The following is a 26,926-nucleotide window of genomic DNA, read 5'->3' as shown; positions in this document are numbered from 1 at the left end:
GTTTCTAGAACTTTTAGAATGGAGAGGGTTCATAATATTTTGAATAGAAAATCAGGTCCGGAAACGTAACGTTTCCGTTCTTCGACAGTTTCAGTTCGGATATTTAACTCACCCACTTCTGCTTGAGGAATTGAATTAGTAGTGCCAAAGTTCAATTAATAAGTAACAGTCTGAAATGAAACATAACGAAACATCCATTTATTATTTAAGCACATTTGTTTGTATTAGCACTTGAACACTGCGGGTTTACATTAATAAAAAACTCAGCATAGTGTACATACAGGGCAGTACCGATGCATTACAACAACGGCTCGATGTGGTTGCCACCAACGCTGACAGTGTATAAGTCATCGTGTCTACTCTTTTGCATACCATGACAAGCAACTCTGAGACTTTTCTCTTTCCCTCAGCAGACATGGACATGTTACACATCTGATTAATTTGAGTTGTCGTAACTTCCTATGGGACCAAACTGCTCAGGTAGTTGGTCCCTAAGTTTACACACTACTTAATCCAACTTAAACTAACTTACGCTAAGGACACCCATGCCCGAGGGAGGACTCGAACCTAAGACGGAAGAAGATGCGAATATCTTTTCGTGTAAATGGGAGTCTTGGTATCAGTTCGTAAAATGGCCGAATGACAAGTAAGTACTGCTCTGTCTGTAGCTAAAGTAATGAGAAAATGGCTAGATAGTGGTGTTGGAAGAGCAGTTCAACGGAATGGACAGTGTCTTGAAAGGAGGATATAAGATGAACATCAACAAAAGCAAAACTAGGATAATGGAATGTAGTCGAGTTAGCTCGGGTGATGCTGAGGGAATTAGATTAGGGAATAAGACACTTAAAGTATAAAGGAGTTTTTCTATTTGGGGAGCAAAATAACTGATGATGATCGAAGTAAAGAGGATATAAAATGTAGACCGGTAATTGCAAGGAAAGCGTTTCTGAAGTAGAGAAATTTGTTAACATCGAGTATAGATTTAAGTGTCAGGAAGTCTTTTCTGTGAGTATTTGTATGGAGTGTAGCCACGTATGGAAGTGAAACATTGACGGTAAATAGTTGGGACAAGAAGAGGATAGAACCTTTCGAAATGTGGTGCTACAGAAGAATGCTGAAGATTAGGTGGGTAGATTACATAACTAATGAGGAGGTATTGAATAGAATTGGGGAGAAGAGGAGTTTGTGGCACAACTTGACAAGAAGAAGAGACCGGTTGGTAGGACACGTTCTGAGGCATCAAAGGATCACAAATTTAGCGTTGGAGGGCAGCGTGGGGGGTAAAAGTCGTAGAGGGAGACCAAGAGATGAATACACTAAGCAGATTCAGAAGGTTGTAGGTTGCAGTAGGTACTGGGAGATGAAGAAGCTTGCACAGGATAGAGTAGCACGGAGAGCTGCATCAAACCAGTCTCAGGACTGAAGACCTCAACAACAACTGTAGTGTTGTCTACTAATGTATGGAATTACATTGTATTCCTGTTGATTCAGTTCTCTCTGGGTTTCCTAAGTTTTCAACGAGCATGTGGTATATATTCAACGCTGTCATTACCACTGCTCGTTCCAGCCCTTTTGTTACAACGGATCTAATTCTGTGGCTGTAAATGCGTCACCGTCGACAGGCTGTGACAGCGCGGCGAACGAATCTCTCTCGGCGCGAGTTCCTGAGTTCCGAACGACTGCCGGTATTAATGGCAGTGCTGTCTGTTACTGAGTACTACGACTTTTATCCATTTACGAGGTGAGCATTTATGTCGCTGATGGAAAGCACAGTTAGTGGGTGCATTAAAGAAATTAAGTTTGACGAACGCTTATCGCAGAGCGCGCCCCGGCGAATATTCTGCTTCCGTTCTGCAGCCGGCAATAAGCTGAAAGCGGCGCGTCCATTACGGGCGTGCATTACGTCGCTCCCGCCCGTAGCGGAATGCATTAAGGCCGGAGACCGTCACGTGACCTCAAGTGACGTGACGTCACCTGATGTAGCGGGCCAGCCTGTGTCACAGAATTCCTCGACAACGTGCACACCAATATTAGACCATAGATACAGATAGACCTTGCACGCTCATATCCCTGCTTCGTCGAAGTTTGAAACCAACATCAGAGTCATGTACTGCAGGGCGAAAAGCCATTTCTCTCGTTATTTCTCACTATGCGAAATACAGCAGACGGTTACAGTTTTTCTCATTCGTAGCTGAAATCAACACTGATTTTAACAAATCAATAACTTGTTTTATTAGTATTACGCATGCAATAGTACATTCAACCTAATTTCTCGGGAATTCCCAATATTAATGAGATGGCGATCGTTGAAATATTTGGCCCGATGAAAAGGTTAAAAACAGTTTGATACGTTGTTTCGACAATACTTTCATTTTACGAGCAACACAGTTCTTCAGTGAATTTCTGTATTTGTTGCGCTTTGCAGTCATTAAACTCAGTGCCTCAACAGGAATATCCTGCCAAAATATCATTTTGGCAGGAAGCGTTTACTAAAGTTAAAACCTTCTGGGTCGAAACGTCGATTATCTTAGAAGCATGACGCGGCGTAACAACTCAGAAGATTATTAACTTCAGGAAGCATTTAGTTTTCTGACGATTCCTCGATTACACTTTTGAAATTTTTTATTATGCTTTTATAAGAAATGACGTCTGTTTCTGTAAGTAATGTCCAATTTTTACATAAAATAAGCGTTTAATTTTTATGACTTTAACTTATTCAATTACAGCTGCCGAAACGATGTCAAGATAAGAAGAATAATATACTAGAAATCGTCAATTACAAACTCTTGTGTTGAGCTGGGTATTAACATTCTGTCGTCTCAAAATGTGTGCCATACGTCAAGTGTTACATCTGACACTTATCGCATTTTTACGAGGTAGATATATAATAAATATAAAATAAGGGGCTTCCTTTCGTTCAGACTTCTCATGCTTGAATTACTCAGTCGCCTGCTGGAGGATCATGATGCGGTTCAAGATGAGATGAAAGCGAAATTTGATTCGAAACAATATACCCTGAGTGTGAAAGACGTTGGTCATAATGTTTGGGAGAGATTTTCATTAGGGTCTGACGAGATTGTCGGTCACATGTAACGTGATAAGCGCTCTGTTCTCCAGCCTTACAGATCCGCCATCACATATATGAAGGCATATGTGTGCAGAACACAACGAGGGGAAATTTTGAAGCACTATAAATGTCATTGTAAACTAGAGTAATTAAACAGCCGCGTAGAAATATGTGCCAGAGGTTTTCATCCATTTACATTAACATTACGTGTAGGATTTCACGCTTTGCGTCATTAACTTGAAAACTTTAATTCAGACCTGGGACGTGTGGACGTCTACAACATTTTGACTCACCCCATGTCAGTAGCACGAAACACTGAAGAACAAACCGATGAAATACGAGAGAATATGACGCCCAGCATCATCCAGCGCATAGGTATGAATGCACGTGAATGTACAGCGGATATATGGACCGATACATTTCGAAAGATGTGTTATCTGTTTATTACAGCGCACTTTGCTTATCAAAATAAGACACCACGAAATATGATATTGGTGAAAACTCATTTTTCAGTGAAGAAAAAGTCTGTTAATACATGCAGGAAATATTCCAGTTGTTAGAAATAATTTTCCGGTATTTAGATTGTCACTAACCAATGCGATAATATTGGAAAGGCATTGCAATCCTTGTAGCAGCATTATCTATACATTACGCATGCTTTGAACAGTCGTGAAATAGATGTTGGATGACGGTTATTTTGTAAATGAGGTTGCAATGCCTTATACTGCGATTTAAGCTGTCAACGAGGCTGTGCGTTCCAATCACTGAAACGCTTCCTGAGAAAGTCTTTGAAAAACTTGTCGGCTACGACAAAAAGGTTCCAAAGAGCTTGTGACATTTTTAGATCCATTTAAAGATGCAATACGAGTGCTGAAAGTCGAGAAGCTTCCAACAATTCCTTTTTTGTTGTTGTGGTGCACAAACTGCAAAGTCATTGTAATACAGAGGTAAGTTTAAATCACTGCAGACCCAGTTTCCTTGTTTAATATGTGCTGTGTGCCCAGCAAATGAAAATTGCGCATGATTACAAAACACCGGTTTCTGTGTCACCGGTATTTTGGAAGACCACTACAACTGCCGTATTATTGTCTATTGACTGTAAATAGTGTGAGTGGTGAAAGTTTGCTGTCTTCTTGTCACACATGAGAAGGTTGTAGAATAGTAACATTTCTGTGGTCACCCTTCCGATTATTGAAAATGTCTGATTCTGACGGACACGTGACTTTAAATATGTCATTGTTCAAAAGTATGTGAATTCCGAAGGGACCAAACTGCTTAGGTCATCGGTCCTTAGACTTACACACCACTTAAACCAACGTAAACTAATTTATGCTGAGAACAACACACACGCATGCCCGATGGAGCACTCGAACCTCTGGATTTAAATATGTCAAGTATGTGATTAGATGTCACTTCCCGATAAGAGTTCCCGATAAGCTAGAACAAAATTATAACGTGGCAACAAAATCGTACGTTGTTTTTGTGATGTCTGTAAGTATTTATTTATTGCCGTTGAGAGAATGTCAGCTAAACACAGCAGCAAAAAAAACTGAAGGTGCCGTTTTCAGTGTGACGAAGCTGTGGGCTACATCATTCGCAGTCTACCGACGAGCCTTGGTTGCATTTAACACGAGTGGGTAATGGTGACGACGAACATCCGCTTGAGAGGTGAAAGCGCAACCGTAGTCTGTTTCCCAGGCTATCTAATTCACAGAGAAGAATGTTTTTTGTTGCATTGTCAAATGTAACTACGGAAAGAAATTTCAGTGCGGTACGGACCTAAGAGGATCGAAGGAAATTTGTTCCGAAACGAGTTGATTCGTTGCAGTTACGCCAACAATTAATAATTTGTAGGCAATTTTTTTCCTGCTAGGTTTCTAATTTTCTAGGTGGTGTCATACACACTTATAAGTCTGAATGTACATTTGATGGTGTTATAAAAAACCAGCAATGTGATTATTCATTACGAGACCGACAAAAGCTACATAGTTCTTCTGTGAATTTCCAAACTCTTTGCTAACTTTCTTTGAGGTACAAAACAAGCTAAATCTCCCTCACAGGTGAGAATGACGTCGCGTTAGATATTACCGCAAAGTAATACATGTCTGCTGCGTGTCTGTATTGATGTGAGTGTGGGTTCGTCAGCTGGTGGGAGTATATCAGAAGTGACACCAGTTTACACACACACAGCCGCTACTACACTACTGGCCACTAAAATTGCTACACCACGAAGATGATGTGCTACAGACCCGAAATTTAACAGACAGGGAGACGATGCTATGATGTGCAAATGATCAGATTTTCAGAGCATTCACACAAGGTTGGCGCCGGTGGCGACACTTACAACGTGTTGACATGAGGAGAGTTTCCAACCGATTTCTCATACACAAACAGCAGTTGACCGGCGTTGACTGGTGAAACGTTGTGATGCCTCGTTTAAGGAGGGAGAAATGCGTAACATCACGTTTCCGACTTTGATAAACGTCGGATTGTAGCCTATCGCGATTGCGGATTATCGTATCGCGACATTCCTGCTCGCGTTGGTCAGGATCCAATGACTGTTAGCAGAATATTGAATCGTGGGTTCAGGAGGGTAATACGGAACGCCGTGCTGGATCCCAAGGACCTCGTATCACTACCAGTCGAGATGACAGGTATCTTATGCGCATGGCTGTAACGGATCGTGCAGCCACGTCTCGATCCCTGACTCAACAGATGGAGACGTTTGCAAGACAACAACCATCACCACGAACAGTTCGACGACGTTTGCAGCAGCATGGACTATCAGGTCGGTGACCGTGGCTGCGGTTACCCTTGACGCTGCATGACAGACAGGAGCCCCTGCGTTGGTGTACTCAACGACGAGCCTGGGTGTACGAATGGCAGCACGTCATTTTTTCGGGTGAATTCAACTTCTGTCCACAGCATCATGATGGTCGTATGCGTGTTTGGCGACATCGCGGTGAACGCACATTGAAAGCGTGTATTCGTCATCGCCATACTGGCGTACCACGCGGCGTGATGGTATGGGGAGCCATTGGTTACACGTCTCGCTCACCTCTTGTTCGCATTGACGGCACTTTTAACAGTGGACGTTACGTTTCAGATTTGTTACAATCCGTGGCTCTACCCTTCATTTGATCCCTGCGAAATGGTACATTTCAGCAGGATAATGCACGACCGCATGTTGCAGGTCCTGTACGGGCCTTTCTGGATACAGAAAATGTTAGACGGCTGCCCTGGACAGCACGTTCTCCAGATCACTCACCAATTGAGAACGTCTGTGGTCAATGGTGGCTGAGCAACTGGCTCGTCGCAATACGCCAGTCAGTACTCTTCATGAACTGTGGTATCGTGTTGAAGCTGCATGGGCAGCTGTACATGTACACGATATCCAAGCCCTGTTTGACTCAATGCCCAGGCGTTTCAAGGCCGTTATTACGGCCAGAGGTGGTTGTTCTGGGTACTGATTTCTCAGGATCTATGCACCCAAATTGCGTGAAAATGTAATCACATGTCAGTTCTAGTATAATATATTTGTCCAGTGAATACCCGTTTATCATCTGCATTTCTTCCTGGAGTAGCAATTTTAATGGCCAGCAGTGTAGTTCAAGACGGTCGCATCGGCCCCTGTCCTCCTCACGGCGGGACGCCTCGTGTGACGTCAGCCTGCCCGCTTCGAGCATTCGTACTCAAGCAAGCCGTGAGCTCGGACGAGTATGATCCAGCAAAACAAATGTTCTTATTAGAACAAATTTTATAATGTGGGCATCCACAGCAAAATATTTAATGTTTTTTTGAGGACCACCTCCTGGAGCTCATTTATGAGGGCCACTCAATTCATATCGTTCAATCTACAGATTCATTCCCGTACTACAGATTCATTCCCGTATCTGGGTTCCTGAGGTTCTGTCTTCCGGCCAGCTCCACCGGTAGAGATCATCATAGCGGTCAGAAGGCTTGCTAGCTCAATTGGCGTCTTACATGCTCATGTCGCCTCTGCGTTGTTTCCAGACACTTGATTTCACGCGCTGCACGTATTTAAAGGTAAGGATACTATAGTAAACAATTTATTGATTTCTCCTGCATCCCATGTGTTATTTTTCAAGACAAAGGAATGTATGAGTAAAGCAAAAATGAAATAAAGCGGAAACAATTATCTTATCAACCTCAAAATGTCTGGAACACTTGGATGGATAGATAGATAGAGAGCCGGCCGGTGTGGCCGAGCGGTTCTAGGTGCTTCTGTCTGGAACCGCGTGACCGTTTCGGTCGTAGGTTAGAATCCTAACTCGGGCATGTATGTGTGTGATGTCCTTAGGTTAGTTAGGTTTAAGTAGTTCTAAGTTCTAGGGAAATTATGACCTCGCCGGCCGTTGTGGTCGTGCGGTTCTAGGTGCTTCAGTCCGGAACCGCGGTGCTGCTACGGACGCAGGTTCGAATCCTGCCTCGGGCATGGGTGTGTGTGATGTCCTTAGGTCAGTTAGGTTTAAGTAGTTCTAAGTCTAGGGGACTGATGACATCAGATGTTACGTGCCATACTGCTCAGAGCCATTTGAACCATTTGACTAATGACCTCAGAAGTTAAGTCCCATAGTGCTCATAGCCATTTGAATCATTTTTAGATAGATAGATATTCAGCGATCACAGGCCCAGCAGACCACGTGCTGCCTCCACAAACTGCCTCCATTCCTTCCTGTTTTGTGCCCGGATACTCCAGGTGTCTTCAATCCTCAGGGCTGCTAAGTCCTTCGCAAGGTCGTCCATCCAGCGCTGTCATGGTCGTCCAATGGGGCGTTTGGTGTTTGGTTTCCCCGTTAGTGCCATCTTAACCTGTCTTCCATCTAGCATACGGGCTACATGGCCCAGCCATTGTATTCTTCTGCTCTTTATCTTCTGTAGGATGTTGGTTGTCTCATCAGAAGGTAGATGTACTCCTTCATTCTCCGTTATCTAATACTGGTCCCCATATCTTCCTCATTACCCTTCTTTCAAGTATTAATAGTTTTTCCCTTTCTCGCTTAGTCATGCTCCAAGTCTCTGAACTGTACATTACTGCTGGGCATATCACTGTGTTCTAGATTTTCACCTTAGTGTTCACTGAGATCGATTTAGAGTCAAGCGTCTCTCTGAGGGAATGCATGCATTTCGTTCCCACTGCTATTCTTTTCTTGATGTCCATTTTTATGTTGTTGTTAGTGCCAAACCAAGATCCCAAGTATTTGAACTGCTCTACTCTCTTGAATCTCTTGCCATCTATCTCAAGAAATTCTACCTGCTCTTGTCTTCTTCCTAATTGCATGAACTCTGTTTTGTCTCGATTGACTTTGAGCCCTGCAGTCTGTGCATTATTGTCCATTTTCTGGTACATTTCTTTCAACTCGTGCTTTGACTCACTTAATAGTACTATGTCACCTGAAGTTACCGCCCATCTCTACTCCAGCCCACTCCTGTTTCCTACGCTCTTTCATTACTTTCTCTAAGATGACATTGAACAGAACACATCGGAGAGCATCCACTTGTCTGAGGCCTGTCTCAATCTTGAATGTTTCTGATGTGGCTCCTCGGAAACGTACTGCTGCATTTAACCCTTCCATAAAAGCTTGCACCATTCTCACTAGCTTCTCGGGGATTCTGAAGTCCTGCATTGCATTGTATAGGCTAGTCCTGTGGATGCTGTCATATGAACGTTGAAAATGGAACACGTTGGAACACATGAAAGTTTCGAATTGATACAGCAGAATCATCACTGTCGTTTGCACTACTCCTGAAATAGTTCACATTGTTCTTCTGCAGAAATCAGGAAAATTTGATGTAACAGTTACACGTGGGTACAAAATCGGAGTGCATTTTCTTTTGCACTCTAGTGCTACTTGTTGACTGCAGTGTTCTATTACAAGTATTTGTTGGAGTTTGAGATCTTCTTGAGATAAAAACCACGGTGCCTTGCTCACTACTCGTCTATAAGGAAAGCTAAACCAAAACTTATTTGAAATTAAAAAGTTGGGCATCTCACTGTGCTTACGGCAATTAATGAACAAGCCCGTATTTTAAAGACACAGAGGCTTAATTTCTAGAACCTCAGCTTTTAAAATAGAGAATACTGTAGGAAAACGAATATTTCTAAACAAGCAATTGCGTAGTTTCTGTGCCTTTCCATGGATTCGAAAAACTCGTAGGACGCTGGTTGTGTCTGTTCTTAGCCGACGTATTCCTCCCGCCGCTGCCGTTCACAGCTGTCCTCCTTTCCAGAAGAGGCGCCGCATCTGGTGAGGCGTCTGCAGGGCAGCAATAAGCGGAGCAGGGCGCCTTGTATTCCGCGGGCCTCCGTCCCCTTACCTCATCTCACCTCGCAGCCGGTCATTACCGGGCAGTGGCGGAAGGGAAACTTGCGCCGCGCAGTGTGCACAGCCTGAGTGCGCCCGCTGCAAGTCAAAGGCGCGCCAGCGGGAAATCCCCCAGCAAGGCTGCCGACCGCGCCGCTTTTATTGCCCTACTCAAGTCTGTAAAAGTCCTGCCTCCGGCTGGGAGAGAGAGAGCTACGAGGGAGGAAGTGGTGGGAAATACAAGCAAAACTCGGTAAGGGCAAGACTCGGTATTTACTCTGAACTTTCACAGTAAGATATCCCAAAGTTGTTTAATGCACTGAGCATTTGCTCTGCTTTGAGGTTTCGACTGCTAATATATTTTATCACTGTTTGCCTTCTCGTAATTTCCCTGTTGTTTTTGGATGTTGCTCGGCTAGTGAACTGTTTTTGTATGATGCTGTTTAAGTCTCTGACTGCACCTATGTTGAAGAAAAGAGAATCACAAAATTGGTCTTCGTTCATTATTGGCAAAAATTTTTAGCTAGCAAGAAGTAAATCAAGTTTCGCCTGATTCTGGTTTAATAGATTATAGCATCTATCAAATTTTTTGGTTCAAATGGCTCTGAGCACTATGGGACTTAACATCTATGGTCATCAGTCCCCTAGAACTTAGAACTACTTAAACCTAACTAACCTAAGGGCATCACACAACACCCAGTAATCACGAGGCAGAGAAACAATTTTTTCTTGGTTACAGTTCTTATTAGTAACGTGCTGAAATTTATAATTCCTATTTAAATTTTTTTTCAAACTCCTACTTGTCACATTGTTCAAATCGGATTTCTACTGTCACTCAAATCATTGTACCGTGCTGTGTTGTCCGCCACGACAGCTGAATGGTCAGCGTGACGAACTGCCGTCCTAATGGGCCCGGGTTCGATTCCGGAGTGGGTAGGGGGTTTTCTTCGCCCACGGACTGGGAATTGAGTTGTCTTCATCATCATTCATCCCCATCCGCGCGCGGGTTGCCCAACGTGACGTCGAATGTAATGACACCAGCATCAACGCGGACGGACCTGCCCCGTAAGGGGCCTTCCGGCCAATGACGCCAAACGTTCATTTCCATTTCCGTGCTGTGTTTATATAAAGTCAGTGCTATTCAATATTGTTGACATGTTCATTACTTCTGAATAAAGTATTGATTTTTACGATAGTACTGCAGTGTAAATGTACAAAATGTACAAAATTAGAACAATAACTAATTGATGGTATATTATAAAGTAAAAAGAATCAAGAAAACATTGATTAATACCGTAGAATATCCAAAGGGAGTTTTTTTATAATGAAGGACATAAACCAGCCTTATACTGAATGAACTTTGAAAGAAAAGTAGCTTATACTTTCTCTAGGCTCATGCTGGATTCCACATTATGTGGTGACGCTGCTGTGCTCTAAGACACCTTTCATGATTTTTGGGTGCCAGACTACACCTACAACATGAAAATGTATAGAGTTGGGACAGGTTGTACGAAGAAAAGTGTCCAATAGTGAGCCCCATCAAACTATAATGAACAAACAAAAATGCATGTTTAATTTCTATTTTGCAGGAAACGAGGGTATTAAACAATTGTTAAAACTGTCTAGGAGTCATCTGGCATGGGCGGAAGGTCAACAATTGTAAATTAATTATTCTATATGTGCCGCTGACTGCAGAGGCATGATACATTACAAATATATATACCAGGCAGCTGAATGAGTTGGCACTTCAGTGACAAATGCGATTTCTGTGGTTGCTTTGGAGCCAGTAAGGTGGATCAGATGGTGGGTCATTTCTATAGTGTGAAGTGGCAGTCTGCGTTGCCTCCCTCGGCTAGGTTGTAGGCATGCGAGCCAATGGACAGCATGCACCACGACATCTCATCGTGCTGTCAAGAACCGTCAGTGGGCGAATACGTGTGGATGCATTATAGACAGTTAGGCGAAGGAATGAGTCAGAGGCGACGGAGTGGCCACGCGGTTTGAGGCGCCATGTCACGGACTGCGCGGCCCCTCCCACCGGAGGTTCGAGTCCTCCCTCTTTAAGTAGTGTGTAGGTCTAGGGACCTATGACCTCAGGAGTTTGGTCCCTTAGGAATTCACACACATTTGAACATCTGAATGAGTCAGAGAGCTATAAGGAACGTCATCACAATAGAAATATTGCATGGGCAGTCCCTTTTAAGTCTTCTCCCTTCATACGTACCTGTCAAAGGTCTTTCCGCAGCGGTAACACGGATTCCCATCAGATCACCAAATTTAAGGGCTGCGGGCTTGACTAGCATTTCGATGGGTGACCATCTGGTCTGCCGAGCGCTGTTGGCAAGCGGGGTGCACTCAGCCCTTGTGAGGCAAACTGAAGAGCTACCTGACTGAGAAGTAGCGGCTCAGGTCTCGTAAATTGACATACGGCCGGGAGAGCGGTGTGCTGACCACATGCCCCTCCATATCTACACCCAGTGATGCCTGGGGGCTGAGGATGACACGGCGGCCGGTAGATGCCATTAGGCATTCATGGCCTGTTCGGGCGAAATTTACTTTAGTTCATATGTACCTTGTGTGATATCATATACCCTTCATTTTTCTTCTGTTGTGTAGCGTATCAGTCGGTGGCTTTCGTATTCGTTTTGTCCCGGAGATGGTGTTGATCGCAAAGTGTATTTCAGAGAAATTGTGCTCAGAATTATCTGTAATGTACGGCTATTATTCATGACTTTCGAAATAGAGAAAGAAAAAGGGGCTTTTATTGTGATATTCGATAAAGATCAGACGTACGTAAAAATCGCTCTTCCTAGGTTTGGCGGAAAATACTTGTACGTGATTGAATTATCAACTTTATTGCGAACTGCCTATTTGAATAAATCCGCATTGGGACATTAAGTGCGAGAGAGCCCACTGTTTTATTTATTCGCCAATAAAAAACTCATATAATAGGTTATTAGGAAAGGAACTTCCACAGATTATTTAATTTTCCATGAAATTATCCTGAACTCACGCTTCGGAGGATTTTTTGGTCCACGGTGAGGCAACACAGAGCCCTGCTTCGGGTAAATTTTATTAGATTAAAAATTCAATATCACTTTGCTGGCTATTAGCCATCAAATTTGTCGTGCATTGCACTAAGTACGATATTCTTCTCAGCTCAATGACGTTAGCTTTGTGGATCCAGTTTGTAAGATTAATATATCTACACGAGTTTGAACAATTTCAGGAGACTAACAAAAGGATATGGAGGATATGAGAACATAAAAAAACAGAATTTTATCCGTTAATATAATCAAATTGCTACGATTAATTGTCAGATATTCCTCTGTGGAGGTATAGCTTCAGTTCGAAAATAAAATTTTGGAGCCGCCAAAAGTCGCATGTAACTCCTCTTTATTTTACAAATTTCACTCGACCAAAGCGAGTATCTTCCGAAGTGTGGAAATACGATGTGTTACACCACCATAAAATAAGATAAATTCACAGATTAAACTTACAAAGTGATAAATTATGTTAGTAGGCGAGGGAGTCATGTTACAAATATCGGGCTGTGTACAGCGCCACCTCCTACATAAAACTGGGTAAATTGGTTGTTTGCAGTTAAGCAGAGAGTTTACTTTGACTCTATACAACCATTTTATTCCATTTTACGCATGACGGCTGCGATATACACAAATGGCTGTGAGCACCATGGGACTTAACATCTCATGTCATCAGTCCCCTAGGACTTAGAACTACTTAAACCTAATTAACCTTAGGACATCACACACATCCATGCCGGGGCAGGATTCGAACCTGCGACCGTAGCGGTCGCGCGATTCCAGACTGAAGCGCCTAGAACCGTTCTGCCTTACCTGTCGGCGCGCTATACACAAACAGAGAGTTCACTTCATCTGAACACAACCAACTTACTCTATTTTAAGTAGGACGGCTACGTTATCCAAAGACCGATGTGTGTAACGAGTGGCCCTTGTCTACATTATATAAGTTATAAACTTGTAAGTTGAATCTGCGAACTCATCTTATTTTGTGGTAGTGTGACACATCGCGTATCCACATTGAAACATGTGAAATAAAGACAAAGCTACAGTGTCTTACGGCGGCCACAATTTTAACCACAGATGATTTCATTGATGAGAAGGACTGTTATGAGAATGGTCAGTTTTCTCCGAACTAAACGTGGTCTGTAAAAACACACTGTAGGTGGTGTGTGTGTGTGTGGTTGTGAAATCTTGTGGGATTTAAGTGCTAAGGGCATCAGTCCCTAAGCTTACACACTACTTAACATATATTTTCCTAAGGACAAACACTCACACCCATGCCAGAGGGAGGACTCGAACCTCCGCCGGGACCAGCCGCACAGTCCATGACTGCAGCGCCCTAGACCACACTTTGGGTGGTTCCCATCGTATGCCAAGAACGATAATCTCTCATGCAATGCACTTGGGCTGTGTCCAGGACTAGACTTTCAGTGGACCACAAGGCAACTATTGTCCTCATTTCTGCTCACTCTAAAAGCATTGGGAAAGGGCAAGCAATGCAACAAACTGTTCTTGGCTGCAAAACGCCGTGTGTGTAGGTAGGCATCGGAAAAGCAAAACTGATGAACTATGGTTTGTTGATGAACAATCATGTTATGGCTGTCTTGTCGAAAGCAGGTGTCTTGATGTTTGTTCAGGCAAAACGGAGTGTAGTAGTATGATCGACGGATGAAGGAAGTCTAAAAATGCTCAATTAAAGATACGTATACGATATGAATCACTTAGGAGTGAAATAAATAGGAAGTGTAGGGAAGATTAAGCGATATTGCTTGGTGGAAAAATGTGAAGAAACCTTAGAAGAAATGGTCTTCGTTAAAACAGATTCAACACGCTGGCAAGTTTAAATAACGTTCGGTGAAATTAAAACCAAGGGCGAAACCATTATGAGTGCAAAAGGAATTTCACTGTTAAATGCAGAGGATAGAACGAATAGATGAAGGAGTACACTGAAGGCCTCTACAAGTAACTGTCTAATGTCATGACTGAACAAGAAATGGGAGTCAATGTGCAAGACATACGGGCCAGTGGAGCCATAGTTTAGCTGAACTTTGGAAGACTTTCGATCAGATAAAAAGGAAGGCGGAGGTAACTTTCCTCCGGAGTTTCTAAAATCATTGAAGTGTATGCTGAAGTAACAACTACTCACTTGGTTTGTAGAATGTGAGAGCCCAAAGACTTACGATCAGACTTTCGGAAAAATCTCATCCCGAAGATCGCAAGGGCAGAACTGCTGTGCTGTCAGTTTAACAACTCACGCGTCAAAGTTGCTGACAAGAATCATATAAAGAAGAATGGAAAAGAAAACTTAAGATATGTTGGACGACGATCACCTAAGCCTTAGGAAAGGTAAAAGCACGACACAGGTATTTCGGACGTTGTGCTGAATAATGGATACAAGATTTAATGAAAACCAAGGCACTTTCATAGGATTTATCGCCCTAGAAAAAGTGTTCGGCCATGTCAAATGGTGCAAGATATTCAAACATCAGAAAAATAGGAGTAAGCTGCAGGGAAAACGGGGAAATACAATATATGTTCAAAAACCAAGGGGGGCTAATAAGAATGGAGACAAAGAACGAAGTGCTTGGATTAAATGACCAGAAGACAAGAATGCTGTCTTTCATGCTTACTGCCGGCCGGTGTGGCCGAGCGGTTCTAGGCGCTTCAGTCTGGAACCGTGCGACCGCTACGGCCGCAGGCTCGAATTCTGCCTCGGGAATGAATGTGTGTGATGTCCTTAGGCTAGTTAGGTTTAAGTAATTCTATGTGCTAGGGGACTGATAACCTCAGATGTTAAGTCCCATAGTGCTCAGAGCTATCTGAGCCATTTTTTTCCATACGTACTGCTCCGTCTCTACATCGAAGAAACAATGAGGTGAATAAAACAAAGGTTTAGGAGAGATATTAAAATTTAGATTGAAATGATATAGATTACGAGATTCGATGATATAACTCCCCTCAGTGAAAGTGAAGAAGAATTGCAGGACCTCTAGGAGGGATAAACAGTCTGGAGTAAAGACTGCGGACTGAAGGTAAATCGAAGGATGACGAAAATGATGAGGAACATCATAAATGTGATCACCTATAAACTTATCATAATCCGTGGCTACAAGGTAGGTGAAGTGAAGGAAACTTGCTATCTAGGAAGCAAAGTAATAAGTGACAGACGATGCAAGGAGGACGTAAAAAAAGCAGACAAGAACAGGCGAATGAGGGATTTTCTGGCCAAAGACGTTCTTCTGTTATGACATAACCTTAATGTGAGGAAGAAGTTTCCGAGAATGTACATTCAGAGCACAGCGTTGGATCGTTATGAATCATGGTTGGGAAAGCCGGAGCAGAAGAGAATCGAGGAACGGTAAGTAAGACGGGGATTGTGATATACCTATGCAACAGGTAACTGAGGATGTGGGTGCAAGTGCTAACCTGAGATGAGTAGGTTGGCCAAGGAGAATATGGCGCACTACTTCCAACCAGCTGGAAGATTGATGTCCAAAGAAAAAAAAGTGTGATATCTTCTGGAATTCTGATTTCGTACAGAAATAGTAGGACACGTCGTTGAAAGTTTCACATCACCAAGACGGCCAGCAATCACCGTGTAGTCATCTGTAGGCCAACTGTATAAATTTTCCTTGGTTGTCTTGTGTCTGAAGAGGGGACAGGGGAACTGAATGCAATATTAGCGAGACTGGGAAACGGCCTAGTATTCTGAGACGTAGTTTAGTGGGACGGCGCTCACTCAGTTAGTGCAGATCCGATACCAATCTGGTTCACCTTTCTGTCTAGCAGTCTGCCTAACTTTCGGCGGTATTCCGTACAAATGTCTTGGAGAGTACTCACGAGAAGGTGGGCGGTGGGTGCCCCTGGGCTGCGCAGCCCAGAGTCACGTGCTGTCCCTGTTCCACCGTCAGTGACGTCATCGAGCGCTGCGTCAGCCGTGGCGGCATCCCGCCTGTCGCCTCTGTAAACAAAAGCGAAACGACATCTGCCGTTAGAGCCAGACACAATTCGTGAATCGGGAGACGCCGGTTGCTGTAACACCTAGAGCGCCTCTCGGTGTTGAAAAAAGAAAAATAGCTCCCAAATTAGCTCCCATGTCCTTAAAATATCAATTCGCAAAAGACCCAAGTCCTTCCGCAAGTAGTAATTATGAAAAATAAATAAAAAACAAATAGAGGGAAATATCTAATATAGAAAGCAAAAGAAAAGGAAAATTTAATTATAAATTTTAGAAACATGGGAAGGCGGAAAAAACAGTAGAAAATATTACAATATTAGTTATTCCAATACGTAAGAGAATCAATATTATAGTCATAGAACGTAGGTCTGGACACCAACGATAGTGTTTATTAAAGTATAAATAGCCATACGTTGTAATTACGATACTCCAGTCTGTGGTCTGTTCTAATTCGGAAGCTATTTAGGACGTACAGCTTTAGAGAATAACAATTGGGACTTTATTAAACGGGGATCAAGAATAGATCGTCATGAGATTGTTTTTGAGGATTGACAATTCAAGACTTTAACTTGGACATTTATCAGATTAGATAAACGGGAAGGTGAATAGTAATCTCTTTGGCTTTAATGTCAATTCGTGTGAATTTTTAAACGCTTTACTAAATTGAGAATTTTAACCTGATTCGGACTTTGAATTGTGATAGTGGGAAACTTTAACTTCACGCGACTAGCGATCATAGTTAATCTAGCATCTCTGATGCTAGCGGGAATCCTATTGAGACATCTAATTAAAGAACTTCTTTGGATGAGATCGTGTGAGTGAAGCTATTTATTAACAGTTCTTGTCAATAAACTGACGTTGTTAATTTGAAACATAATACAAGTCTTGAACATTAATTTAACTTAGATTAATAAACGTTAAGGTTACATGATCTATGCCAATAACAAACTCGCGATTCGTAACTAAAACAATTGAACGAAAGGTTAAAGTAACGTCATCTGTAAACATTGGTAGTAAGGCTACTAAAGATTGTTTCTCTCAGAGTTGAGAAGTCTACACGTGTAGTGATCCACGTTAACATTGGGTTTTAAAAGTAATCAAACTGATACTTAGCTGGGACAATATTAAATAAAAGTAAAACCCTTCAATGACAGTCAATGTGTAAAAAATGAAATCAAACTTTCACCTACTAGACGAAAAAGCGAAAACAGAAAAAGGGCTGCTACATTGCCTTTGAGGAAGAAAGAGAAGTTTGAAGTCGATGTCCAACGTGAACAAGTGAGGTGCAAAAATACAGTGTATCCGCAACTCCACTGACGAAGTTTCGGCAGACATTCAGGTATATTTTCTAAGTATTTAGGTATAAGGGGTCCATTGTATCCAGAGGCAGAATAATAATGTAATTGTGACTTAGTCAGCTTATGACCAAATTTTCTTGTGTGTAAGTACGTACACAGCAGCGAGAAAGCCTGGAATACGTCATCACCAAAAAACACAAGAAAAAAAAACTTGTAGTAATGCAATCATCTTATAGACGAAAACTATGCCTGTTGTGCAAGTGCCGTCACTGGGGGGAGACCTCATTATAGTCATTGTGCCGCTTTCCCCACACGCGAGGTGCACCTATCCACACTACACTGATACTGTACAACTAATAATGTGAGAAACTCAGCCGCGAATCAGAACGGAGGAGTACTGAATGCAAGGCTTAAGGCGAAAAGTAAAGTGGGAGTTAATGCTTTAAGATGCAAGTAACACGAGAGATTGGAATAAGATTGCAGGCACGACATAACGCACCTAAAGTTGACATTAGGTGTCTTCCGTAGATGTTTTCAGTGTAACACAGATACTAAGATAAACATGATTTAGAAAGCATGTGAAATGCAATTATTTTGGAAAAAAACAACCGGAACTACGGTTCCCTTGTTCGTAAATACTCAAACAATATCCTACGCTCGTCGGTGGAGTTCAGGTACAGTCTGTAACGTACGATTATTGTTTTAAGAATGATAGCAACAAAATGCATATCTCGATTGTCACAGGTTTGATATTTGTTAGTCAGAAAGAATATAACAAATGGTGAAGCATTATGTGACCATAGTTGAAGATCTCGGAAACCTGGTTCACATTTTCTGATACGCGCATTGGAGACCAAAGTTACCACGACAGAGCCACCTAACAAATCGTTGAAATCAATAATATGACCCACAATTTAATTCAAAACAAAGTAGAGCTAGAGGACCAAGATTTTGTGTTTAGTCAGAACAACACAGATGTAAAAGTATTCAGTATTCATTGGATATGTTGTTGGTATCTACATTGAAATGTCTAAAATGGCCACCCGGTCCCAATAGCAGGTTGCCTATCAGATGCATTCCATGGACGGTAAAAATTTGATTTTCAATGTTTCATCAAATTATTGCGTGAATTTAAATAAAACATTGTCATAATCTACTCATTACGGGTTGCATCCTCTCGGTTCCGAGAGTTCCGGAACCTATACAGAGAACTGGAATGGAGATCAACATAAACATCATTCCGCCATTTTTATTGCTCATGAATAGCATACATTGCATGTTGTACCACCAAACAGCGAGACCTTCAGAGTTGGTGGTCTAGATTGCCGTACACATGGGTACCTCTAATCCCCCGGTAGCATGTCCTGTTACATTGATGCATTTCTGTATTCGTCGTGGCTTACTATCCACAAGTTCATCAAGGCACTGTCGGTCCAGATTGTCCCACTCCTCAACGGCGACTCGGCTTAGATCCCTCAGAGTGGTTGGTGGGTCACGTCGCCCACAAACAGCCCTTTTCAATCTAACCCAGGCATGTTCGATAGGTTTCTGGATAACATGCTGGCCACTCTAATCGAGCGATGATATCGTTATCCTCAAGGAAGCCATTCACAATATGTGCACGATGAGGGCGCTAACTGTCGTCTATGAAGACGAATGCTTCGCCAGTATGCTGTCGATATGGTTGCACTATCGCTTGGAGACCCATTTGTACCGCGCTGCATGGTGTCGTGGTTGCCAAAGATGGACTTCGACATGGACGTCGGAAGTGACGTTGCGCATCATGCAGGCTATTGAGCACAGTCTGAGTTGTAACACGACGTCCTGTGGCTGCACAAAAAGCATTATTCAACATGGTTGCGTTGCTTTCAGTATTCCTCCGAGCCATAATCCGTAGGAAGCGGTCATCCACTATAGTATTAGCCCTTGGGCGGTTTGAGCGAGGCATGTCGTCGACAGTTCCTGTCTTTGTGTCTCTTCCATGTCCCAACAACATCGCTTTGGTTCACTCCGAGACGCCTGGACACTTCCCTTATTGAGATCCCTTCCTGGCACAAAGTAACGATGCGGACCAATCGAACCGCGGTAATGACCGCTTAGGCATAGTAGAACTGCAGACAACACGAGCCGTGTACCTCCTTCCTGGTGGAATGCCTGGAACTGATCGGCTGTTGGACTCCCTCCGTCTAATAGGCGCTGCTCATGCATGGTTGTTTACATCTTTGGGAGGGTTTAGTGACATCTCTGGACAGTCAAAGGGACTGTGTCTGTGATACAATATCCACAGTCAACGTCTATCTTCAGGAGTTAGGGGAACCATGGTGATGTAAAACATTTTTGATGTATGTAGTACTTTACAGATTTAACATAGTAAGTCAGCTATTAAAGTTATAACCTGTCTACGTCTTGAAACAGTATACCTTATGACGTATAAATTTCCCACTCTGCATATATCGAGTGATCCGGAATTATAGCACATAGTGTCTTATGATAGACTTTACACATAATTTCACATCTATTCGAAAAATATTCTCGCTAACAACTCAGCACAAAATAATAAAAGGAAGAAAATGTTATTGTCTACTACATTTTGGTTGTTCATACAGTAAAACTGCCGTATCAGTTATCACACCTAAATAACCTCTTAAAGTACTTCTTCACTGGTAACTCTATTCGCACCACACTTTATAGACAGTATTTACAAATACCGCAGAGTGTACCCGCTTATTTATATCACTGTATTATATATACTCCTAGTCCACGAGATATCATGTGATAAAGACTGAGATGGAACAGAAACTAACTTTTCTTAAAACGGAGCTCAAATTATTCAGCCTATACTCGTCCAGTGTTTGATAATGGGAGCATTTGACGACTTTCAATGAGTTTTTGTTTCGAGTTTTTCAGTAGTCTCTGGCTGAAAAGTCCGAAACTGCCAGCGGCGTTCAATGAATAATGCAACACATTTTCTTCTCTGCCAGTTTCGGTTTCCCCGCTTCAGCCCCTGTAGTTTTATCAAGTTCCGATAGGTGTCATCGCTATACGCAGCCTTCAAAATGGAGTCTGTGACGTAAGTGCGTTCCAAGCAAAGAGCTCTCATTGAGCTTCTCGTGGCGAGCAACAAGGACGTCGCAGATATTCATAGGGGCTTGCGGAATGTCTTCGGAGACCTGGCAGTGAACTAAAGCACGGTGAGTCATTCGACGATGCTCTCTCATTATCGCAACAATGTCGCACAAACCTGTCCGACGTGCCACATTCCGGTCGGCCGCACACAGCTGAGAGACCTGCGATGTATTCGTCGCCACAAAAATGCAAACAAACTTCTCCTTCCCCTACAACAACGCAAGGCCTCACACAAGTTTGCCCACCCTAAAGGAGCTGACAAAACTTCACTGAACGGTTCTTCCTCAGCCATCTTCCGGCCCGGATCAAGCACCTTCCGCAATCCACCTGTTCGCCCCAATGAAGGAAGCATTCTGCGGGAAGCAGTGCGTGGCTGATGGGGAGGTTACCGCTGCACCAAGACGTTAGCTCCGAAAAGTAGAGTGATAGCGTGCGGGTATACAGGTCCTCCCAAGAAGGCGGCCCAAGGCCGTCGTAGTGAACGGAAGTTATGCTGAAGAATAGAATTTTGTAGCCTTAATAGTGGGGAATAAAATGGTGTATTGTAATTCTGAATAAAACTAGCATGATATCAGTAAAAAAGTGTTGCATTACTTGGTGGACGCCCCTCCTAATGAAAACCAATACAATTAGCGTTATGTGTCTTCAAGCATGAAGATTTTACAATCACGCTGTTGAAACCGTTTCGTACATGGGTGATCGGTTATTTAATGAACCGGTTGTGGTGGGGTTTAGAATAAAAGGTAATTCAATTATTCAAAAACAGTCTTTAATGGCATTTATTATTATTATTATATCGCCAACAGGTTTCAACCCGACGTAGGGGTAATCTTCTGGGCGTTTACACCATTGGTCGACTGCTAGTGGTGTCACTCCTGTCTACATAACGGCAGGAAACTATGATAGCAGACAGGAGTGACACCACCACCAGTCGACCAGTGGTGTAAACGCCCAGAAGATGACCCTACGTCGGGTTGAAACCGGTTGGCGGTATAATAATAATAAATGCGATTAAGACTGTTTTTGAATAATTGATTAATAATACTAGTAGCTGCTTCATCTCCACAGCGATGTTGTCCAAAGGTCTGAGAAGTAATTAGATGCAGGTTACAGCGGTGGCGCTTGCTTTGAATAAAGCTTTCAAAATGACTCCCGTTTTTAGAACAGCTGTTCTCATGTGTTGTCTTCGACCCACTCGTATAGTATAGGGTACCTAGGAAACCTGCTTTCTCGGATCGCCAACAACAATTCAAGCAACTGGTATTTATAATTTTTTATTTCAGTAGGATTAATGACAATACTTTGAGAAATTTACAGTGGGACGTTGCAAGCACAGGGTGACAAAACATAAACAGTCTCTCCAGTATATACAATTCGTAACACAATCGAAACAATTTAGTCCCTAGGTCAGTGCTGTACCGTTCGTAGACTGCGCCTCGGATAGGCGGCGCGGCGCTTGTTTTCTCTTCGTGTAGAGGCAGCTCCTGTCTCGCTGTCGCCCTAGAGAGGGGTCCGTGAGCGTACTATTTTGTGACGTCGCCTCTACAACTACATCTACATCCATACTCCTCAAGCCACCTGACGGTGTATGGCGAAAGGTTCCTTGAGTACCTCTATCGGTTCTCCCTTCTATTCCAGTCTCTTATTGTTCATGGAAAGAAGGATAGTCGGTATGCCTCTGTGTGGGCTCTAATCTCTCTGATTTTATCCTCATGGTCTCTTCGCGAGATATACGTAGGAGGGAGCAATATACTGCTTGAGTCTTCGTTGAAGGTATGTTCTCGAAACTTTAACAAAAGCCCGTACCGAGCTACTGAGCGTCTCTCCTGCAGAGTCTTCCACTGGAGTTTATCATCTCCGTAACTCTTTCGCGATTACTAAATGATCCTGTAACCAAGCGCGCTGCTCTCCGTTGGATCTTCTCTATCTCTTCTATCAACCCTATTTGGTACGGATCCCACACCGGTGAGCAGTATTCAAGCAGTGGGCGAACAAGCGTACTGTAACTACTTCCTTTGTTTTCAGATTGCTTTTCCTTAGGATTCTTCCAATTAATCTCAGTCTGGCATCTGCTTTACCGACGATCAACTTTATACGATCATTCCATTTTAAATCACTCCTAATGCCTAGTCCCAGATAATTTATGGAATTAACTGCTTCCAGTTGCTGACCTGCTATATTGTAGCTAAATGATAAGGGACCTATCCTTCTATGTATTCGCAGCACATTACACTTGTCTACACTGCGATTCAATTGCCATTTCCTGCACCATGCATCAATCCGCTGCAGATCCTCCTGCATTTCAGTACAATTTTCCATTCTTACAATCTCTCGATATACCACAGCATCATCCACAAAAAGCCTCAGTGAACTTCCGATGTCATCCACAAGGTCATTTATGTATATTGTGAATAGCAACGGTCCTACGACACTCCCCTGCGGCACACCTGAAATCACGCTTACTTCGGAAGACTTCTCTCCATTATAGAATGACATGCTGCATTCTGTTATGTAGGAACTCTTCAATCCAATCGCACAATTGGTCTGATAGTCCATATGCTCTTACTTTGTTCATTAAACGACTGTGGGGGACTGTATCGAACGCCTTGCGGAAGTCAAGAAACCCTACCTGGGAACCCGTGTCTATGGCCCTCTGAGTCTCGTGGACGAATAGTCCTCTCTGCTGTAACGTTCCTGGCCGACGTACCGTCGCTTGAAGATACGCCGGAACATGGTGGATACTCACAGCCACACACAGTGCAATGCCAGGCCCAGATGTTCCACGATTTCTATATTTTCCCCAATTTGACTTGTTATGATGTTCAGTTCTGGAATGAGTTCCGTTAAGAAAAGTTGGTTATTACTTCAGTGAAAAATTTATTACAGATAACTTTACCATGTACAAAGATACTGAAGAGAACAGTTAGTTGTACAGTCCGTGCCGGATGTTATCTTGTTTCAATATAAGAAGTTTTTCTTTTTCCATTCGCGTACTGAGCGAGGTAGAAGTGACTATCTACCACAGGGCTTCCCAACCTTGTCAGCCGGCGGACGCCTTTTTCAGTCGAAAATCCATGGCGGACCCCTCGTCAATCAAGAGCACTTTAAATTTCAGAGCGCAACCCATGGGAACTGGAAACTTCTTAATGCACGTGCCATGTTCTCAATTCGTATAGCATGCAAGAAACAATATCATTAACACACGGCTTTATGACATTTTCTGCAAATGGTATGAGCTTTGCCTGTTTTTACCACTCGATAACTAACCAAGAAAGAAGCTTTTAATGAATATTTATTAACTGATTTGCATGAGTTTTCATGCAATGCTGAGAAGCAGCTAGTTGAGCACTCTTCCTTTTGAAAAAAATCGATGTCTTTAGCCTGGAAATCCGGGTGAGTACCTTCAAAATGACGGTGCAATTTAACTGGAAACATTTAACTGTTCGGAAGGACACACGCACAAATTAGGCACGGAGCTTTACCGTTTTTTGTCTCCATAAAGCACATTTCTAAATAGCTTTCGTTGTACTTACGCTTCTTGGTTATTTCACTTCCACAGGATATTGCAACCAATGGAGTACTTGCAGCGTTTTCACATAATAAATCCGACGAAGCTCGCTTCGCACATGGGTAAAAGGTTTCAGCGCATCTAGCGCCGTGAGCCGGCGCACAAACGACCCACGTTTTGTTGCGAAACAGTCGATCAGAGAAGCCGCATTCTCCGGCACTAAACTGTGTATTCGTTCTCACTTAGGAACCGCAAAGGCTGCTTGAGAATACGACCTGAAGTAAAAGTACACATGTTTTTCACAGGAAAAAAAATAGTGATGAATTTCATTTTCACATTTTTATTCAATAATTTTACTCATTATTTTACATGATTTGGTGAAATGTCCCGCGGACCCCCTAGAAAGAGTCGGCGGACCCCTAAGTGATCTGCGGACCACGTGTTGGGAAGCCCTGATCTACCATATGCGTCTGTTCGCGCTGTAGTCTTTCTCACACGACTAGTACAACAGATACGAGATGGTGGCAGCAGAATCGTCACGCATTTTCCTCAAATGACGGTTCCTAAGTTCACTCAACAGAGTTTTGCGAGAAGAGCATCTTCTACTTCAAAAGATTTCCAAATAATTTCCTCGAACATCTGTTTCAGTTTCGTGTAGGATACACCGATCAGTTACTATCTAACTCTGAAAGCATCCAAACATTGAATCAGTGTGCTAGGATATTTTATGCGATGTCTTTATGGAATTGACGAACTTTCCCAGAACTGTTAAAACAAATTGAAGTGTTCATGCAATGTCTTTCTTGAATGTAGCCAACATTTCCAAAACTCTTCCAACAAATCTGTGTTTCAATTCATACTCCATACTTCTTATTTTAGGTTTTCGTTCTGAAGCTAATCTGCATTTGTAACAGTTTGAGCTCTGAAGTAAAAATCTGAGACCAGTACCGACTCGTCACCGAATAAAGTGCTTCAGATGTTATGCTAAATGCCGTTAATAGCTTGCCCAATTCTCACAATGAAAACACCAAACTCTTGCGTATTGCTCATGGTAAAGGATGTAATGGCTGTGAGTGCAGATACTTCTACTGATGACAGAGAACGGTGTACTGCACAGCATTACAGCGGTATTTACATCATTTTCAGTCTAATAATTGTAACCTTTCCAAGTCGCATGTGTTTAGATTGGTTATTACCTCCAAGTACATGTGGCAAGAGCAAACCATTAAGTCTTATTTTCCCCTGCACAGTAGGTCAGGAGTTGAAGTGTAGACGCGTGGACGGGTAGCCTATACTGACACGCATAGCTGACTTATTAGTGCAGTGCGACTGTGGAGAAAACACCAGGTCGTAAAGTTTGAGACGTGTTTGTGGGCAAACCGTTCCACACAGAGAAAAAACGACCAAAATACTAATGTATGTACCTGTAATATGCTAGACATAAAAAATATCCGCACTTATACCCGTTACAACCTGTATTTTTTAAATAAAGGTTGCTTGATCGTTGAAGGACTTGAAGGTTGTAGGGTTCATAAATCGAAGTTGATATCACAATTATCAAACATTTAGTGAAAACAAATATAGAATCTTGTTGGAATGAAAGACACGAAAAAAAATACAGAAAACTAACATCAAATACTGAAATTTATTATGCAGTATTTTGATTGACATCGTTAGGAAGACTGAAAGAAGAAGAACATTAGAATTTATCTGTACATCTTTCATTTACAATTAACAAGAGAAATAACACAATGAACTCCGCATCCAGGATGCATAAACGATCATATAAATGCGAGCTGCTCAGAGGATGGGCCCAAAAATGTGAAACGAACACCTCATGCTATAGTAAAAGCGACACTTACACCTTCACATTGCAGAGACAACGCTGGAAGACAGACAGGAAGCGAATGATCAGAAAACAAAGTTCTCTGTTCTAAGCCCAAGCTTCGTTTGAGGGGTGACTGCATGTATGTTGCCAATGTGACGAACGAGGAAGTGGCTCGAAGCATGGACATGAAATGAAACGCTGCAAAAATATTCCGGTCATGGTGTACAAGTACACATAAACAATTTACAAGGTTGGTATCGAGTTTGAACGTTTTTTTTACTGTTGATTGACGTGCAAACACAGTGTCTGGTAGGGAAATCAATGTACAGGATTGGATGAACTGAAATACTGTTGAGATTGTGCGAAATTTATTACATTTCGCGGAAATGGAAAGGCGGAATTCTATTCGGCATACACGCTGAATAAATATTTGCTAAATCTCAAATGGACTCTTTGGCGCAATGGTACTAGTGCTGCGGCATGTAGGGGGTTAACTTCTGGAGGCCACAGAATACGTTAAGGAGGCCCCGGGAACCACCCCACAATTTCACCCAATTTGAGGTAGGCTTTCCTGCTGCATTTCCACATTAGACACGGAATGTCCAGCACGAAAACCTTTTAGTCACAGCCTAACAGTTTGCTTGTATTGAACATAATAAATTGTAAATGAAGTGATACAGATTGGTGAAGTCGCAACTTCGTATTATCCCCAAATAATTAAAGATGTAACTTACCGATGTGTTCACCACTGATCTTGTAGTCGGACAATAT

General features: G+C 42.6%; 1 protein-coding gene across 1 annotated transcript in view; it reads right to left on the bottom strand.

Moving 5' to 3' along the window:
* Window positions 1-26,926, bottom strand: part of LOC126284517 (Down syndrome cell adhesion molecule-like protein Dscam2) — a 698,452-nt gene that overhangs the window by 200,827 nt on the left and 470,699 nt on the right. The window contains exon 7 of the mRNA XM_049983513.1: window positions 16,278-16,398. Coding sequence (XP_049839470.1) covers window positions 16,278-16,398 — 121 coding nt within the window. The remainder of the gene's footprint in view (window positions 1-16,277; window positions 16,399-26,926) is intronic.

This window comes from Schistocerca gregaria, chromosome 1 (assembly GCF_023897955.1).
Source record: "Schistocerca gregaria isolate iqSchGreg1 chromosome 1, iqSchGreg1.2, whole genome shotgun sequence".
NCBI lineage: Eukaryota > Metazoa > Arthropoda > Insecta > Orthoptera > Acrididae > Schistocerca > Schistocerca gregaria.
The sequence above is the reverse complement of the archived record's forward strand: the minus strand, read 5'-3'. Positions and strand labels throughout refer to the sequence as shown.